The 18,920-nt window shown below is 42.6% G+C and overlaps 1 protein-coding gene across 2 annotated transcripts in view; it reads right to left on the bottom strand.

Moving 5' to 3' along the window:
* Positions 1–18,920, bottom strand: part of LOC113024443 (protein sidekick-1) — a 311,016-nt gene that overhangs the window by 186,246 nt on the left and 105,850 nt on the right. For both annotated transcript variants that reach the window (XM_026171545.1, XM_026171546.1), the window contains exon 2: positions 218–374. In XM_026171545.1, the coding sequence (XP_026027330.1) occupies positions 218–374 (157 nt within the window). The remainder of the gene's footprint in view (positions 1–217; positions 375–18,920) is intronic.

The raw sequence follows: 18,920 nt of genomic DNA, 5'->3' as shown, positions 1-18,920 counted from the left end.
ATTTATGGTGCTAATGTAATTATTAATCTCACTTTGGCTCTGCTGTCCGAATGCTCTGACCTCTACACACACTCCATCTCTAACGGGAACAGCTCTTACTCTGCAGATGTTTGTATATGAAAGGAAGGGTACGAGAGAGACATATACACTTAAAGACAATGAGAAGATTCACGACAGAAAGTCTGACATAATAACTAGGCAGTGGGTGCTAACTGACCTGTACTGTGGCGTCCAGTCAGTGATGTTGCTGTTGTTGAGAGTCCAGCGGTACTGCAGAGGCCAGCTGCCTCCAGCCAGGCAGGTCAGCACCAGTCTGTTTCCCTCTAACACCACCTGCTGCCCTTGTCCACCCCCTCGTAGGTAGGGAGCCACTTCTGACGGACAGAGACACAGAAAGGAAAATGTGTTATTTGTGGTGTTTGAAATAGTCTGCTTTAGTCACTCTGAGACAACACGGCTGATTTCTGCTGTATTCATACACCACAGAAATCACGGCCTTTGCACAATAAGTTGAAAACAAAAAAACAAGTCTTCTCTTATTTTCTTGAGAAGAGTTTCAGACTGGAATCAGAAAATTCTGTAATAATGGTTTTAGGTGCCATTTTGCAAATGTCAAATCAGATATGAAAACTCATTTCAGGCTTAGAAGAAAACATCTGACATCAAAGCAATAGGAAAAAAACTGCTACTCCATCTACAGCTGCTTTATTTATATTTATATTTTTCCTGCGAGACTGTCTACAGAGCCCTCACCCTATTAGTGACGCCTGTCAAAGCTTTTTTATACAGACACACATACCAGTTTTTTTCCACAAAACTGTACTTCAGCATTTCAGAAAACCTACCAATTTTAAATAAACAACTAATATCTCAGATCAAACTGCATAATAAGTTGTAACACTGATTTTAAGACAGACCAAGAGAAAATGTGTCCCAACAGATGCTTAGCACAGGTAGGACATGTGATGCCTGTCCATACACTTAGACCTTTTGTTTCCTGTGTAAGCTCAAACGGCTGAACTGAGCGCATGGCGGCATGCATGAGTGCTCCAACACATCCTATTTCGCAGCATTGATGTGCATCAACGGTCCAGAAAAGCAGCAATTCTATCACATTTACTCCCTGGAAAGGCACCACGTAACTTGACTACTTCTTCTGAATGCAAACAACATCTGCTGTTTGTTACTTAAAGCATATCAAATTCCAGCATAGACTGCACAAAGACAAAGGTCAGGCTTCACAGACGCTTTTAACCCTTATGCTAAAAATTAGATTGAGCATCCTGTTCGTCAGATGCAGTGTAATGTGGAATTGATCAGACTAAAAGGTACAGATGTTGCGATGATTAAATTGTTCCCTCAAGCTTGTCTGATTCTGTCAGGAGTCTTTTGACCAATGAGCATGCCTGCAGTATAAACATGCTTTCACTGTAATGGTAATCCTGGGTTCTTCACCTCCACATTTAGCTTTTTCCATCCTGACAGAGAGCATTTTCCCTTTCACCACATGTATTGTGCTCCTGAACAGCCAAGTTTCCAAGCACAGATACTGTACAATAGCGCATTGTACAGACACTCACAGTGCCCAAGCTGAATCTTATGATAAGCCTGTTGAAATCACTTGGCCTGGCTTGCAAGGTGCAGCTGCTGAATGGCTCAGCTGCTGTCCAAGCAATGCCATCCACTCTTTAACTTTCTACTCAGGTGTGAGGACCTGGCTCACTGTCACACAGCATAGGGGCATCAAGGCTAAATAGGCTGTCCAAAGCCACTTGCTGCTGGACTGCATGTGCCGAGGCCTGGATCCACTCAACAAAAATTAGCATCTGGGTTTGGACTGAACAGGAGATTCACACATGCATACACACGCATCCGTTTGAGTGGAAGCCTATCTTCTAGCGACAGTAAATATGGACAGGTTCATAACTCTTAACGCTCCCCCTTTCCCCTCCTGCCGTCCACTAGATCTTCTGTCCTCCCTGTCGTTTCAGCTTCCTCAGTTCTGTATCACTTCCACCCCTCTCACTTCATCTCCACTGTCTGCATTTCCTCCCTTATTCCCTCTGGATGTCTCAGGGCCACTTTTCCCCCTCCTCTTCTCTTCCACTTTCCACTGTTTCACCCTCTCCCTCTCTCTTTTAGATTGATAGCTGCCTGCTCTGTGCACAAAAGGGAAGTGTTCCTGCTAGGACAGATTTATATGGGAGTCTGTGTGTGTGTGTGTGTGTGTGTGTGTGTGTGTGTGTGTGTGTGTGTGTGTGTGTGTGTGTGTGTGTGTGTGTGTGTGTGTGTGTGTGTGTGAGAGAGAGAGAGAGAGAGTGCGAGCGCATGTGGGCATAAGGATTTATTTGGAATATTCTGTTTCTACAGACGATGGCTGCCAATGCAGACTCCAATGTCATACTGCTGACCAGCACTATAATTCACAGCTGCATGCCTCAGAGAGTGAGGGAGAGACAGAGAGGGAGAGGAAGACAGAGAAAGAATACAAGTTTGCTTCTACTGCTACCTTGGGAGTGAGAACTTTTTGGGAAGGTGAGGACATTTTGGCCAGTCCTCACATCCCTTTAAAAGGGCTGTTTGAAAAAAACAAAAGAACGAAAAAAACAACAACCTAAAAATGTTTCTATTGACATTTTAAACACAGTGTTCCAGCTATGTTTAGTGTTGTGGTTGTCATTTACTTTAGGCAGACATAGACATCGTTGTTTTACCCGGATACAAATGCTACATAAATAAAATTGGGCTTTGGCCTCCTTCCAAGGGAAAATCACCTGAATTGTATCATTATATCAGATTTTTGTTAGAGGAGGGTTTCATTTGTCAATCATAATATACATTTTTGGATAACACATGCACAGAACGAACAGAACAGAGCTTCTGTTAAGTAAGGGAACACAGACATACAGCATTAACAAGGGCAGACAAATCATGCTTTGTGCATAGTTACCTAAAAACACACACAAACACACACACACACTCAACCCTCGTCAAAAAAGTCTGTTTCGAATATATAGTCCAGTACTATATATGAAAGCTACCATGATATTAACCTCTGCTTCATGGAACCACGCATGATGAGTAAATATGAATGAGAACTCGAGGGGCACTGCATGTACACTGGCCAGTAACTTGTCAAAGCAGACCATGCCTTCTCTGTCTTTTTGGTTTAGAGAGGGACAATAATTTGTCAAATTACCATCACGATAATTTGAGCGAGTATGACAGTTGACAAGTAGCCTTGTCATAAGTGTCCTTGAAAAGTGCATCAGAGTTTGTTGCATAACTGCTGACCAGGTAGGCGACCACGTCCACTGTCAAAAGCACCAACAGTGGGCACATGAGGATCAGAACTGGACCACAGAGAATTTAAAGGTGGCCTGGTCTAATGAATCATGTTTCCTTTTACATTACATAAAAGATGTAAAAGGGGCGTGTGCATTACTCACCTGAGGAACACATGGCACCAGGATCCACTATCGGAAGGATTCAAGGTAGCAGAGGCTAGGGCTGCTCGATTATGGCAAAAATGATAATCACGATTATTTTCACTGAAATTGAGATCTCGATTATTTGACGATATTTATTTAACCCTTTAAGATCTACCATAGAACCAAGTCCGCCAGAGCTTATATTATTTTTTTTACATGCTGTAGTGCCATTTTTGGGAGCATTTCAAGTTGCTATACATCAATACAACTGTTATAGCCCATATTTTAATAATATGTATGCATTAAGTCCATAGTAATTACATTAATTGCAAAAAAGTGCAATAAACTACAAAAAAATTGAAAATTGTTTTTGGTTTTTTTACATATATTTCTACTTGGGGAAATTTAAGAGGCTTATCCCTCAAAACTTTACATACAAAAAAGTTACAAAAAATAGTTTCCCACCACAGGAAATTTATTTTGAGTGTCTTCATAGTTTTATTTTGGAGATACAGCAATTTTTATATACTGCAGGAAAAACAAAAAAACAATCCTATGATGCAAATTTGCAAAGAAAACAGCAGGTGCATCAAAACAAACTATTTCCAGCAGTGCAATTCGAGTTCTAAGCATCCCAGCAACTATTCAGAAAAGTATAGAGTCAAACATGACTTATAAAAACACCAGTATAGGCTTTTAAGGCCTACAAGTAAAAAACTACATTTTCCGCGAAAATGAAGTCACTTCCGGTTTCGGACAGGAAATGGCGGACATGCGATAGTTCCACTGACGTCTGTTTCAATGTGGGAAGTGTTACGAACAGCTGATTGGATCGGCAAAGCGAGTTTCTAGTTTCTAAGATGTAAGTACAACTCCTCCAGTTTCATATGCAAAACAAATTATTGCGCTAGCTTACGCAGTTCCGGTTCTACAGGGATTTAAAGGGTTAACAATAACAATGTATTGAATAATGACTTTAAAAAATAATATAAAATAGTGTGCAAATACTGATAACAGTGCAAATGTTTGCAATATAAAAAATAAATGAAAAATGTAAACATCTATGTTTAGTGAACTTTGCAGTGTTGCTCTGTGGTGCAGCTACCACACTGTAGCAAAGTTTACACACTATGTCTACTTGAGCCACGTCTGACTCCGCGAACCCACAATGTTTCCACACCACTGAAGTTTTTTTTACCTCTTTTTTCAACCAGCGGCAGTCACTCTCCTCTCCAAATAACTTCTGCTTAGCTTTCCGAGCTTCCCTTGGGTCCTCTTAATTGTTGTGATGCGTGTTCGAAATGCAGAGAGGTGCGCTCGATTTGCCACACGGAGCAGCGCGAGAGTAAAGCACGAGGGAGGGGCTAATAATCGGCTCAGTCATTTTTAATGATCGTTTAAAGCCCAGATCGTAATCGTGATTAAAATTCGATTAATTGAGCAGCCCTAGCAGAGGCAGTGTGATGCTTTGGACAATGTTCTGTTGGGAAACCTTGTGTCCTGCTATACATGTGGATGCTACTTTGACACTAAACATTGTTCCAGACAACGGACACATTTTCATGGAAACTATTGCCTGATCGATGTGGCCCAAGCCCTGCTACAAAAACAAAGGTTCAGGAATGGTTTGAGGACCACAACAACAAGTCTGAGGTCTTAAGATCTTAATCCAGTCGAGTATCTGTGGGATGTACAAAGAAGTCCAATCCATAGAGGACCCAAATCACATCTTACAAGACTCAAACTATCTGTTGCTAACATCTTGTTGCAGATACCGCAGCACACCTTCAGGGGTCAAGGCTGTTTTTACAGTAAAAAGAGGACCAAAAAGATATTATTCAGGTGGTCAGAATCTTATGTCTGATCAGTGTAAATTTAATCAGAAAACTGTCAAATCAAGAGAGTTGATCACCGTATTCCTATATACTCCAACCAACCAGGAGGCACCCCTTGCTGTCAAAAGAAAGAGGGTGGGTTTAATGCACTTTCTAGAGTCTATAGTGCCAGGTAAGGTCAGGGAGGGGGCATAACTAATGCATAATGTCAACTAATGTCCCCATGAAAACTGTGTTCGTGTTAAGTGAGAGAGCAGCCTTAAAAGCTTGACACAACCCTCAGCTACAATGGCTGCTTCGTATGCCAGTGTGGATGTTTTGCACCATTACACTCATCCACCACTTCGTTCATACATCACGCGTTGCGTCCACTCCAAAGCCCAGCCTGAGGCACTCCCCTCCTTGTCACTCCTTAAGCCCTTTCTTTTCCTTTAAAGGCAGCCCATGAGAAACTACAGATAGACAGAGAACACTCTGTAGAGAACACTCCGAACACCCTTCTGAGATGAGCAAGGTCAGCTAACAGCATGTTTCAATCACTGGCGTTGTCTGTCTCTCTCTCTCCCCCACACTGTCTGTCTCTCTGTCACTCAATCTCAACATGTCAGCCTCTCTCTCCCCCCGCAGTCTTCCCCATTTCTGACCTGTCTGTCTTTCTCAGAAGCTGCACTATCCAGCCACCTATCATCCTCCCTTTGTTCCTCCCTCTTTCACTTGTTGCCCCCTGGTCCATCTCTGTCAAAGAGTGCGGCAGCTCAAGGTCTCCTCTTTCTTTCTCTTCAGGAGGATCGTTGCCTAACAGAGAGGTTGGCCTTCAAATGTGACAGGAGAGCCAAGAAGCACACATGCACACTTTTTTTTTTTCTTCCTGACGCATCCCGCGCACACATCCACTCTCAGGCTGGTCTTATGAAGCTGCTTAGGCAGATTCTAGGGAGGAATTCAATTTGCCGGGAAGATGAGCGCTGCGATAAAGAAGAGAGAGAGGAGAGGAGGATGAAAGGACAGGAGGAGGAGAAGACCAGGGTTGTGGCTTCGGGGCTGATGGTCCACCATGATCCTGCTCTCTCTACTCTCCTCTTCACCTCTGAATTTTTATAGCACGGAGCAAATGTGCGGTGGAAATTAGCCCTTAAATGGCTTGTCCTTTAGAAACGGGCAAGAAAAAAAAAAGATTATTATTACACAGTGTTAAATAACCCTGAATTTTACTGCAACAGCTGTGGTTAGATGTGAAATCCTCTCTACGTGGGGTCAAGATTCTGCAAAACAGTAAGAGAACGGCTAAAAATGTTGGTTTCTTCGTGTGGAAAGTTTGACAGGTGGTCAGAAAAGCTCTTCACGATGCCATTGTGCATTCAGATGCAAGGAAACCCTGTGGCGCTAGTGTACATCGCAGCCTCAGCACGAGAAAATGAGAACGCTTGGATGAAACAAAGCTGAGGATTTCATTTCTGCCTGCTTAATTATTGCATATGAGTGTGGGAGTGCATTTACAGTGCTGGTGTGCATGTGTGTGTGAGTGTGTCAGGTCAGAATTAGGGTTCGCTCACTCCAGAAAAATCACTTTATCTTCATAGAGCTGAACCCCTACTGTGAGACAGGGCCGGCAGAGCTGACTATAGTCTATGAATACTGATTTACTGGTAGGCTATATTGCTCTCTCTCTCTCTCTCTCTCTCTCTCTCTCTCACACACACACACACACACACACACACACACACCCTTTGCCATGCCTTTTTGACGCATGAGGGGAAGAAATAACTAAATCAGTCTCTTTTTTTAAGAGTAATTTTTGTATGCATATGTAGGTACAAGCTGCATGGCTAAGCATTTTTTCCCCTTCACGGCAACAGCAGTCTATTTGATTACGGGGTGCGAATGAGTTCTATTCCTTTTTAATCTAATAAGTCTGCCTGCGCTTGTTTCAACAGGCATTTAAAAGCACTTAATTGGACTGACAGTGTGTGAGGCGAGAGGAAGAATTATGAGTTGAGTTTTTGGCATGTTGCTACGAGTCGGAAAAGGGTCGAAAAAAGGGGCTAATTAATTGAACAACATAACGTGAAAGGGCTGAGAAATGAGATATGATCCCTCCCGTCAAGCGACTCGGGTGAAAACACACGTGTGTAACCGAATTTTGAAACTACAAAACTTAAGGTTTGTCACTGATGAGCCCGTACCTCACAAAGCTTAAAGACATTAGCATTAGTGCAACTCAGGAAGACTAGACAGCCTCTCACTGACAGTCAGCGAGGAGCGCATATTGCGCTAATGAGCGAAAACAGGGATCAACACACTGGATAACAGCCAGCGTATGATTAGAGTTACATCATTAGGCAAACTCCCATAGGAGCCCCGATTTTTAAATGGTCCATCAAAACTGAAACATCCAGACAATGTGAGAACGAGCTAAAATGGTGGAATAAGGCAAAACCAACAGTAAATTCTACAGAGCGCTCGAGGTGAGTGAACCTCACAAGAGTGAGGTGAATATCAGGTGAGCTGCGGCTCTGACCCGAAAGCTGATGAACTGGGTTATAATATAATTCTCCCTCGTGGCCTACTGGACTTTTTAAAATCATTTTCACGTTCCTCCTGGTGAATGATGTTGACAGCACTGATCCCACATGTAAAAATCCAACACGTTTAAAATCATTTTAATGAGAACGACGAGCAGCAGCTGGATCAAAAGGCAAACGATTAGACTCATTAAACGCCACACACTGTAGGATTTTATCTCCTAAATGTCAACAGCGGCCGGCTGTGGTCCCATCAGTTTGGAGGCCCAAATCACACCCAGAATCATGACGGCCCCAGACAGCTACAGACATATTCACACAATCTTAAGAGAAAACTAACCGAGGGAATGTAGTGACCAAAGAAGATGACAGTTAAGCAGAAAACACCTGCTGTCTTTGATGATGATGAAATCAAAGTGGCTCTGACGCTAATCCACGGGGCTGGAGCTCACCCACTGATCCCAGCAGGCTTTAGCTGAACTATAAGATGGAGAGTACACAGGGAGCTGAGCGACCACAGACAAGAAGTACTACTCCTGGACATAAAACAGCAGAGAAGCGTGCACAAGAGAGGAAAATGTTTCCCCTGCTTCATCTGCTGTAAGATGGAGCAGAGCATACAGGATGTGAGCGAGGAACTTTGATCAGGAGTTTAACTCGTGACTTTTCAAGTTGGCAGCCGCTTTAATTGACTACTGAATGTCAAACTGCCTACAAGAACAAAGCATCTCTCACTGAAGACATAACATTCTCCCTAACCTCTCTTTCTGCAAAAGACAGCCAATCACGACTCCCTCCCCCAAGCCCCTTTCTTGCCTGCTCCAATCATGTTTTTCTACAAGCTTTGACTGATAGCTGTCTGTGAAGAGCTGGCAGATGACTGACTGATCCTGATGTGCTGATTGGCAGATGTCAGACCAGCAGGCACGATGCAGACGCCAACACGTGCACGTACACATACACATGCAATGGCATACGAGTCGAGGAACAGTCGAGTCTCGAGTTCAAAGTCGACGCGCTTGACTTTGCTTGTGAGAGTGTTTGCTCCTCGGTGTCAAAGCCACTAATAGCATGATGTGCTGAGAGGTACAACCTCTACAACAAAAGCATGTCAAGGAGAACGATTCAAAGTTGAGATTTTTCTGTCTGGTTTCGCTAATGATGCTGGTACAGTGGCTGGTGAAGGGAAGGCAATGCGCAGACTGCATCGGCTTTGGTTATATGCCAGTTTGATTTGTGCCCATTTAGTGATTGGCCATTGTGTAACTCTGTTTCTCATAATCAAGACTGTTGTGTTAACCAAAACTGTGCCTGAGCAGTCGATTACAAAATGTCAGTTTATTGCTTTTTGTGGCATTTAATAATGTCAGCGTAAGCATGTGAGTATATGCCCATGCATTTGTATGCATATGTCTCTATAGGACAACCAGCTGAAATGTCAGCTCTGAACACAGTGCACTGTAATTGAAAGAGACTGTTCTGTGCAAACAGCTACTTTGGTACAGAAGAAAAGGCACCTTACGCCACTGGAAGTACGAGTGGATGTAGGCACTCTCAACCTCGCATGCATGGGGTCATGCAGATCCATGTGGGGGCGGCTGGGGGGGTAATAAATGGGGCAGAAAAGATGCAGCATAGAAGTGGGAGGTGGAGCGGTGGTGTGTTGGGGGAAAGGGGTGGGGTTGGAGGGGTTAGGGTAATCAGGTGGAAGAGACTATGATCAGTGACATTTAAGAGGTGGGCCACGCTGCAGGGCACATCTGCTAAGACACACACGCACCAAAACACACACATACACAAACAACTGTCAGCTCCTATTTTCTGATGAGCAGACAGGCGGACAGGAGGAGCAAGGAGGTGAATGGGAGCGTTGGGAGGGAGTGAAATAAATACCTCCCACAGAGACAACAGCATCCTCTTTCTCTCTGAAGAAAGTTGAGCACACAAGGAACCGTGAAAACACCTCAGTCCTTTTGAATCACACAAAAAATAGCACAGATGATAATTATTCCTTTGTTTCTGCAATTTTTCTTTTATCCCCGGGCCTCACTCTCCCCCTACTGTTTCCTCAGCACTTTACACCCCCTCATTAAAAACATTTGTTTTTCTGCAGGTGGAAAGCAAACTCTTATTTACAGACAATAACAATCAATCAGACTCAACTGCCAAAGGAAGACGACGTGGAGTGGTGTGTGCACCACTTGTGCCACCATGGTATAAGTGCTATATAATGGAGTCACGAGTGGACGTAAAACCAGTTTGTTCCTGAAACTGTCCGACACGATCACCGCATCACCTTCCCATCACCGCCACCGGGCTTCACGCACACACTTGACCCAAATCTACATTGATATTGAGAGATTTTCACAAACGCGACTGCATTCAGACATGTGATAGTCTGACAACATGACTCCAGGCTTCATCTCTCTCACCCCACACATCACACTTTGATACACACACACACACACACACACCTCCAAACACACACACACACACACACACAGAATAGGAAAGAGAACCTAAAAAAGGTAAATTGAGGTCTTCAGAGAAAATAAAGCACTGAAAATCACGCGAAACTTCTTCCATTCTTGCTTCTCCTGATCGTATTGTTCTGTTTTAATATCCTTTTCTCCCGTCTTCAGAGGAGGCCCCTCTTCTTTCATACATTTTCATCTGTTCCTCCTCTAGTTCCTCTGGTTCTCTTTGGTGTGTACGTGTGATGCATGTGGCCAAACATCCTCCGCTCACCTGCCTATGCTAGCCATCATCCTGTCTGACAGCTGCCACTGTCCTGACCTTGGGCAATGTGGGCTACATGGTTTTTGAAGTGATTGACGAATTGTATCCTTTCATTCATTATTGAAGGCGGAGATCAAAACCACAGCACCTGGGATATCACCGTGACAGCCCGGCAGACCAGACAGAGGTAAAGAGGGGAGGGAGCAGGAGGAGGACGAGAGAGAGGGAGAAGGTCATCTAAGCAAAGAAGTGCAGGTGAGAAGTAAGGGGTGAGGGAGGCGAAAGTTGCAGGGAGCTGGGCAGAAGAAAGGCCTGGCATCTTAAACAGCAGCATAATATTTTTGTTTCACTCTGCACCCTCTTCTTTGATTCAACCTTTACAGCAGAGATCTTGTCCCTGTGTGTGTGTGTGTGTGTGTGTGTGTGTGTGTGTGTGTGTGTGTGTGTGTAGGCACGTGTGTGGACCCTTGCTCACCAAACATGTAACAACTAAAGAAAAATATTAAGTGCAAAAGTGTGTAACACTTTTTTTCCTTTTAATTGTTTTATAGTCATGCAAGCCTAAAGACCATTTGGCAACTCTTTGGAAACCACTGGTTGCTAGGGAAATTCCTTAACCGGTTGCCTGCTGTTGGGTAGGAATTGTTTGCATCGAAGTACATACTTCTGCACCAAAAACCTTGTGAGGTTGCTTTGGTAAGTAGCAGATAGCAGCAGTCACTTGCAGTTTATAAACTATGAGTGACAGTAGAAATCTGCTAGAGACCAAAGCAATCCCAAGGAGGTTTTTAGTGTAGCACGCTGTTTGTGACTGATTTCACCCAGCAACTGCCAGCAAACACTCACCAACCAGAATGCACATTTTTCCCTTAGTGACTGGAGATTGCTCAGGAGCTGCAGACCAGTCTCTACACCTGTGTAACTAAGATCTAACTTATGTAAAACTCTGCAAACCATTCATCTTTCTTTCAAGTGAAAGGTCACTAGAGGAAAAAAGATCATATTCAGAAAGTGTCTTATCTTTGAATTCTGAGCTGATCATCTAAATATTTTAGGATACTGGCTACTTTGAAATGCCATCCTAAAAACCTGGCAGTTTAACACCTATTCCAGATTTAATATATGATTTTAACCATTCTTCATTACTGCTTTATGACCTCTAAGAATTATCGATGACCCTAACCACGCTAACGAGACATCATGGTGTAAATGACGTGCAGAGACGTGAAAGAAATCCAGGGAGTAGGTGAGTTTAAAATAGGCTGCCAGATGACTCTGTGCAGGCGTGACTAATTTGTAACTGTGTAATATTTTCCAACACCGAAAGTGAAATAACAAAGCGTGCCCTCACACCTGAAAAGTCAAAAGCGCGTCTGACGTCAACCCGAAAGGTTGCAAACTAATTCCTTCTGGAAACCGCCAGCCTCAGAGCCAGAGATGAGTAATTTACTCTTGTGCCAAAAAAGAAATTTAGGCATGACCGGCAGCGGGTCTCCAGCGTCCATCCTCAACACCCGCACTGAACTTTGCGCCACAGTCAACACTGCTTCATCTCACTTTCCAGACTTTCTATCAAATCTGCCTTCATCGGTCTCCACCTCTAGCCTCTTTTCATCTCTACCCAGCAGCATCGATTTTGAGCTGGACTGAAGCATAGCTCTCTATTCTAAAGGACTACATGTTATGTCCTCTGGCAATGCCATTTAAACGTCACCTGAGTGGGCGTTGGGGAAAAAAAAGAAAAGAAAATGAAAGGAAAGAAAAAAGATCTTCGAGTTTCACTTTTCCAACCTGCTTTTCTGACAAACTCATTCACTGTCTTTGACCCGCTGCCCTGTTTCTCACACATTTTAGCTAATTCGTTGTTGTTAGGTACGTGGGAGGTGTTTCGTGATGTGTGTGTGCCCGCTTTCTGCGTTTATGTCTGTGTGACTCCATACGCTCTGCAAATTCAAGAATGTGTGTGAAAGTGATGTTTACTTCCTCCTTTCCACAGCGACAACATCTGCCACCAACTGCAACACACACCATGTCTTCCTCGTCTCCCTCGTTCTCCCAGCTTTCTTCCCTCCTTCCCTCCCTCTTCCTCCCCAGACAAGGGCAGCTTAGTGACACGCCATTTGAAGGGCAGACTGCGTCTAGGTAAACACTCTTCTTACATTCTTACAGACTCAAATTAATTCAATAACACTGGCAAATGTCCTTGCCAAGATACGATATGACTTTCTGTTCTGAGTGTTTACTTACTTCCACATTCTTACACATATGCGAGAGCTTAAACATAACCACAGTTGGACACAAAAGGTCAGACACAAACCTATCTGAGCACAGATGTTTCCAGTAATAGCAAACAAATGCACTGATAATGACTAAGAAAGCGCAGACGGAGAGGTTTGAGGCATATGTGCTCATTGTTTGCCGGATAATTCAGTGTTTAGCGAGTGGAGTGGGGTATTTTTAGATGTCTTCTGGGTAGAAATTTAAGAGATGCTCGTGAGCATAGTCTTAGGAGATGGTTGTTCAAAATAACTTTAATCATTTTGCTGTCTCAAACTCTCTTTGAGACGAACTTGAGTTGCTCTTGTTTGCAGAGACACTTATTTTTCACCAAAAGAGTCTTAAACAGCAGTCGCCATCCCAGTTTAACGAGCAGGGTGGTGAGCGAGTCAGTCACTGCTCACTCCTAGTTTGAAACAAATAAAAGTTATGGATGGCTGAAGTATGTTAGTCACAGTGTTAGTTTGGGGAATCACTAAGAAATTTACAATATGCTGCCCAAGACAACAATGATACTGTAGCAAAGGGATTGTGAGATACTCAACAGTAAAAGACAATCATGAACAGTTTGATTTTTTTTCACCTTAAGATGAAGAAAATCTCTAAAATATAGTCAAGAAGTCATGAGCCAGTGACTCTGAAACGTGGTGGCTGGAGGTGTTGCACTTAGACAGCAACCATTTGCTAACTGACTGGGGAATACACATTGTTCCCATATTTTCTCCTCATCAGATGGTCCCAGGGTGTTTAACTCGTCTCTAGGTCCTTGTGATTCAGGTCTTAAGTAAAACTAGTACTGATATTAGGTGCCAGTGTATTGATAACATATTCCATTACAGTACATTGACATTTCACAAGTTTCCACCGGAGATTGTGGATCTTTCGGTACTGGACTCGAAAGAAAAACAAAAATAATATGTACATCCTCATTGTGAAGGACAGGACAGCAGTCTTTGACACATAATGGAAAGAGACAAGCCAGCTCATTCAAACTCTGCATAACCTGACTTCATGTATGGGTGGATGCACACTGTGTTGTTATTTGTGCGTCTGTCAGTGTATGACTTAGTGAATGACTGGATTAAATTAAGACTGATTACAGAATGAGCAGGGGAGGTGCTCAGTTGGTGCACATCAGTTTTTAACACTATTAGAAATGTAATTTGTACTTAGGCCAAAGTTGTAGTTTAATTAAAGTATATAGAAATCATAGTTGGTTATGTATCTTGTTTAAGAAATGCATAACATTAGATTTTACCATCAATATGGAGTCTTATTGGCTTATTCTTACAGCAATAGCTAAAAAAACCTCAAATATTGACAGTCAATAAAAAAGACAAAAGAAAAAAGTGTAAAATGAAAAATAAATATTTACATTAGGACAAATGGTCTCATGCATGGCGTGTGGAGTCATTGTATGATTTATACACATGTTTTTAGTTATTACTAAATACTCCAGCATCGGCACTACTTTGTGTTTAAGCTCTAAATGTTGGCTGGCCAATTGACCAGGACCTTATGAGCAATACAGCAAGGCCGACTTAACTCACTGTTTTGTGAGTGTACACATCAGATATGTTTTATCAAATTCACACAGTGTATTAGATACTTCTCCGGCTTGATCTTGCCCATCACCCAAATTCCATCTAGGCAAATCCTGCCAGTACTACAGAGAACAGGTTCCCCATGCAGAAAAGAGCTGTAGCTAGGAGCCGAGAACATACGAAGGAGATTAAAAAAAAAAAAAGCCCAATTATTAAAGCTTCCCCCTGTGGATTACGACAGATACACCACCTCCTTTTTCAAATACTCGCGTTACGGCTGAGGGACGAGACAGTGAAAGAGAGAGATGTTTGAAAACTTCAAAGCTAGTCAGGGATTCAAAGTTCAGAGTTTCATCTCCCTGAGTCCTCTTGCAATTTGTAAGTCAATGCAGTGCATGTGTATGTGTGTGAGACTGTGTGCACCCAGTCATAAGCGTGTGAGTGTTTGCAGAAAGAGCAAAGATTGTGCAGGTAGCTTGCACTTCATCTACGAGCTTACGAATGTTAAAAGTTGTTACAGAAAATAGAAATATAGAGACATGACAAGCAGTCATTCATATTGGCACTCTTCCAGCTCAGCTGAGCTCCAGATAAAAAGGACAAGTGATTTCAGGTGAGTACATACACCGCTGCTCACCTTACTCGCTCTCTTTCCCTCTCACTCCATTTAAAGCCCTCTTGCATTTCTTCGATTTCTCCTCCTCCTCCTCTTCGAGCCCTACCCTCCCTTTTCTCTTTGATTCTGCTCCCTAGCACGCTGCCCCATCGTCTCCATCTCACCCTCTCCCTCCCCTCTGTCTCATTCTTTTTGCTCCCATGCTGTCACTTAGCATTGCGGCCGATGATTGAGCGGCCCATCACGGCCCCCACGCAGTCAGCACTTTTATTCATTCACTCCTTCATTTCAATCTTCCCACCTCTCTCTTGATTTCTTTCCTTTTATTATCTCTATCTGCTTTTATGGATATGATGACAAATGTTGAGCGCAAAGAAATATGCCGACATGTGCAGCGCAGGTGCAAAGGCATCAACAAGTGCGCTGCTGTTCCTTGGTAGCAAATGCTTAACATCCACAGACACAGCTGATCAATCAGCGTGTACAGAGAAGAAATTGGCGTAGGTCAGGACCTGCTTTTCCTTTACTCTACTGATGAGATAAACAATCATCCTCTCTCTCTCTCCATCTCCCCCTCTCTCGCTCTCCGTAGCGGTGACAGCACACGCCTGAATTAAACGTGACACTCTCGTTAATCCACATTCAGTCAGCCACTGCATCTCCTGAGCACGCCAATCCAGGTACACAGACCTGAGCCAGGAGAGCTCATGAATAGCTAATGGAAAAGACACAACAACGTTCCGACTCTCAGAAAATGGTCTGTACGCCATCAGCCTCACTACTGGCTACAGGTCTTGGAGAGAAGAGGGAGAGATTGATCAAACCTAAAAGGGTGAAAGAGTGAATGCGATACGTCTTCGGTAGAAAGCCTAAATGAGAGACTGTGCTTGTGTGTGTGTGTGTTTTTGGGCGAGAAAGAGAAGCAATTTGCAAATGTGTAAGAGAAAGAGAAGAAGAGAAATGAAATATATTATATGAAGTTATTGGAAAGCAGAAGAAAAAGCCATTTCAAACACAGAACATCTGCCAGTCTGGCTCAAATCCTTTTTGGCACTCATGATAAACATATATGATAACCAAACACATGAAAAAGTACTCACTTTCAGAGAAACACAAGTACTCCACAAGTGCTCTGTGGTTTGTGTGTAAGACCAGCAATGATCTCTTAGCTTGTAGGGGAAATGTGTGGCCTAAGAACAGTGTCACCTGAAGCCATCTGTCATAATCACTTGCCTCCTTTTGCTAATCTCACCTTCTTTGTAGCTCTTTTTCTGCAGCCTACATGGAGCCCGTACGGCAGGAGTAAAACATGTCCAGCAGTGCTTTAGTAGACAAAAAAACTCAACTGGAATCATGGAACAGGGAGATCTGCATATTATTTCTAGATTAACTAAATCAACCGCAGTACACTGAGTGCACTCTACCTGCTATCTTTATTAGCCTAAATAAATCATAGATAACCATAAAAGCTTCTATTTGCAGCATATGAAATCTTTTTAGCATCATTATTTTCTAATGAAAAGATAACAGACTCAGAGCCAGCCAGCCTGCACTTCCCCATACTCTTATGGTTTCCAGAAATAGAACTATATTGACTGGTGATCCCAGCACAAGAGCTACTCAAGAACATTGCTAAAGAACTCATGTCTGGAGAAATAAATCAGACAATTCATCAGTTCACATTCATTGTCGCACGTTTGGTCGTACAATTTTACATTCTGATGAAAGTCGAGACTTCACATGAAGCTCAGTGCCGGTGCAACTGCTGCTAGTGGTGCTCAGTGAAGCCATCGATGTTGCCTCTGCGTGAGCCCGCCTTTACAAAGTGATTATTAGATCAAACGCATTTAGTGCGATCATTATCAGAGTTTGCACATCACAAAGTCTCAAGCTGAACACAAAAAGTTAGAAAAATCCTAACACACATGAGCAAGCTAGCCATTTTTAGGGACTACGTCATGGTCGGTGCTCAAAACAACATGTTTTTCCACAGGTAGTCTGTTCCTCTGACAACAAAGCATAAATGGCTTATTCGTGGAAGGCTATTTATGTGGCACTTTTCTCCTTATGAATGTAGTGCCAGCGACTCTCCAGCCAATGACACGTGAGTCAGATAAGAGCATATCCATCCAGCAGTCCAGAATTTTCCATTCGTTGGTCGAGACGTCAGCTCGGGCACAGATTTAACAGGCCTCATTGACTAAATAAAAACAAGGCAATTTGACAAGAGAAGTCAATGCGTGTTTATGAAAGAGTCTTCCAAGAGGTAGTTATAACTAGCAGGAACTTGGATCTATAAAGACAAACAATAACAAATTGCCAGCTGTGCAACAGAGTGACACTCGTTTTGTTAAACAGTGACAGTGACACATCAACACGCACAAGGAGGTGATTTTTCTTTTTTAAGTGATGAGGTATTTTAAGTAAATCAGCATCTGAGGGTTGTGTGAGTGAGACGGTAATAAAGGGTAGATGCTTATTCAAGGGAGACGGCAAACATACACAATGACAGCACAAGCAGTGCTACAACTGGTACCATTACTGGGGCCTCTTTGCATACAAACTCCAAATATCACTTTGATAAAGTCTGGGTCTAATTAATCAAGCTAATCAGCAGGGGAGCTGGCAGCTAGTCCTCCCTTCTCTGCAGTCTCTCTCCCAGGCTGGGGCTCTGCAGCAATCTACTCACTGTAGAGAGAGAGAGAGAGAGAGACTAAAGGCTCTGGATGTTTTCTTGCATATTAAAAACTTCTCTACTACAAGTGAAGCGAAACTGAGAACATTGTAGAAAAATACTTTTAATTTTTACTTTATGCATTATGTAGATGTTGTAGATGGCACTGCAGAAGAATGACTGAACATGGCTCAGATTTCTTTTAGCCTTTCAATTAGTTTCTATAAGAAAAGGCTGCTCAAGTTCAAAAATCCACTTCACAAAAATAATGCAGGACCAGGCCTTGTGCAAAACTTTGGCACTTGAGCAAACGCACAAAGCCATGAAAATATACTATTGTACTACTTGTCTCGTCTTTTTTAAAATATTTATGTGAAATGAATCACGTGTCGCAAAGACTTTACTGGCACTTTTAATACTTTTCACTACAGATTTTTAGTGATAAAAATCTTCTGTATAGTTACTTATTTTTAGAGCCTGCCTTGAAGGATTACATTGTAATATTACATCCACTTTTAAGCAAGACAGCACAATGAACAAAAAACTGACGCTTTATTTATTTCAAATGCATACCGCTTTATTTCAAAGTAAATAAGGAAGGCTTTTATAGCATTATGTAATCATGGTCAATCTTTTTTGTGTGTGTCATGCCTTCAAAATAATCTAAAATAACTATTTTACGAGTCCTGAATGCTGAATAATGGATCCGGAAAATTCACATAATCACATCACTTAGTCCATGACTGTAAAATGTAGTGATACAAAAAGAGCTGCATAATTACTGTCATTTCAGTCCCCTGTGGTATACATACCGCAGTGCAATTTGGAATAGTGATGGACAGGGTAGTTTCACTTTGATCTGCTTAATATGTGTAAGCTGGAGGGCGTGAAAGTGAAGCAGCAGTTCAAATAATAACAGAAGATTTCTGATATGAAGTAAAGTGAACCTCTCCTCATACGACCCCTGACTATGAACTACATTATGCTGCTAAAAGCACTACACATGGTTGCAATGCACATGGCTGTAGCCTTTTCTCAGAGGTCAAACATGACCAAATGTTTCATTAAAAAAAGATTACGCTGTTACACGTGTAAAATGATGAGGGGAAAAGAAAAACACACCACGCAGCAGCACTTTCTCTCTTAAAAAGACTCGATGACGAGTCACACCACCTCGGCACTGCTAAAACTTTTAGCAAACCTTCACGTCTGCTGGGATCCTTTCAGCAGATGGTGGCATATACAACAGGAATGTCACAATCAGTCTCTGTGTGGGTGCTAA

Source organism: Astatotilapia calliptera, chromosome 6 (assembly GCF_900246225.1).
Source record: "Astatotilapia calliptera chromosome 6, fAstCal1.2, whole genome shotgun sequence".
Taxonomy (NCBI): domain Eukaryota; kingdom Metazoa; phylum Chordata; class Actinopteri; order Cichliformes; family Cichlidae; genus Astatotilapia; species Astatotilapia calliptera.
The sequence above is the reverse complement of the archived record's forward strand: the minus strand, read 5'-3'. Positions and strand labels throughout refer to the sequence as shown.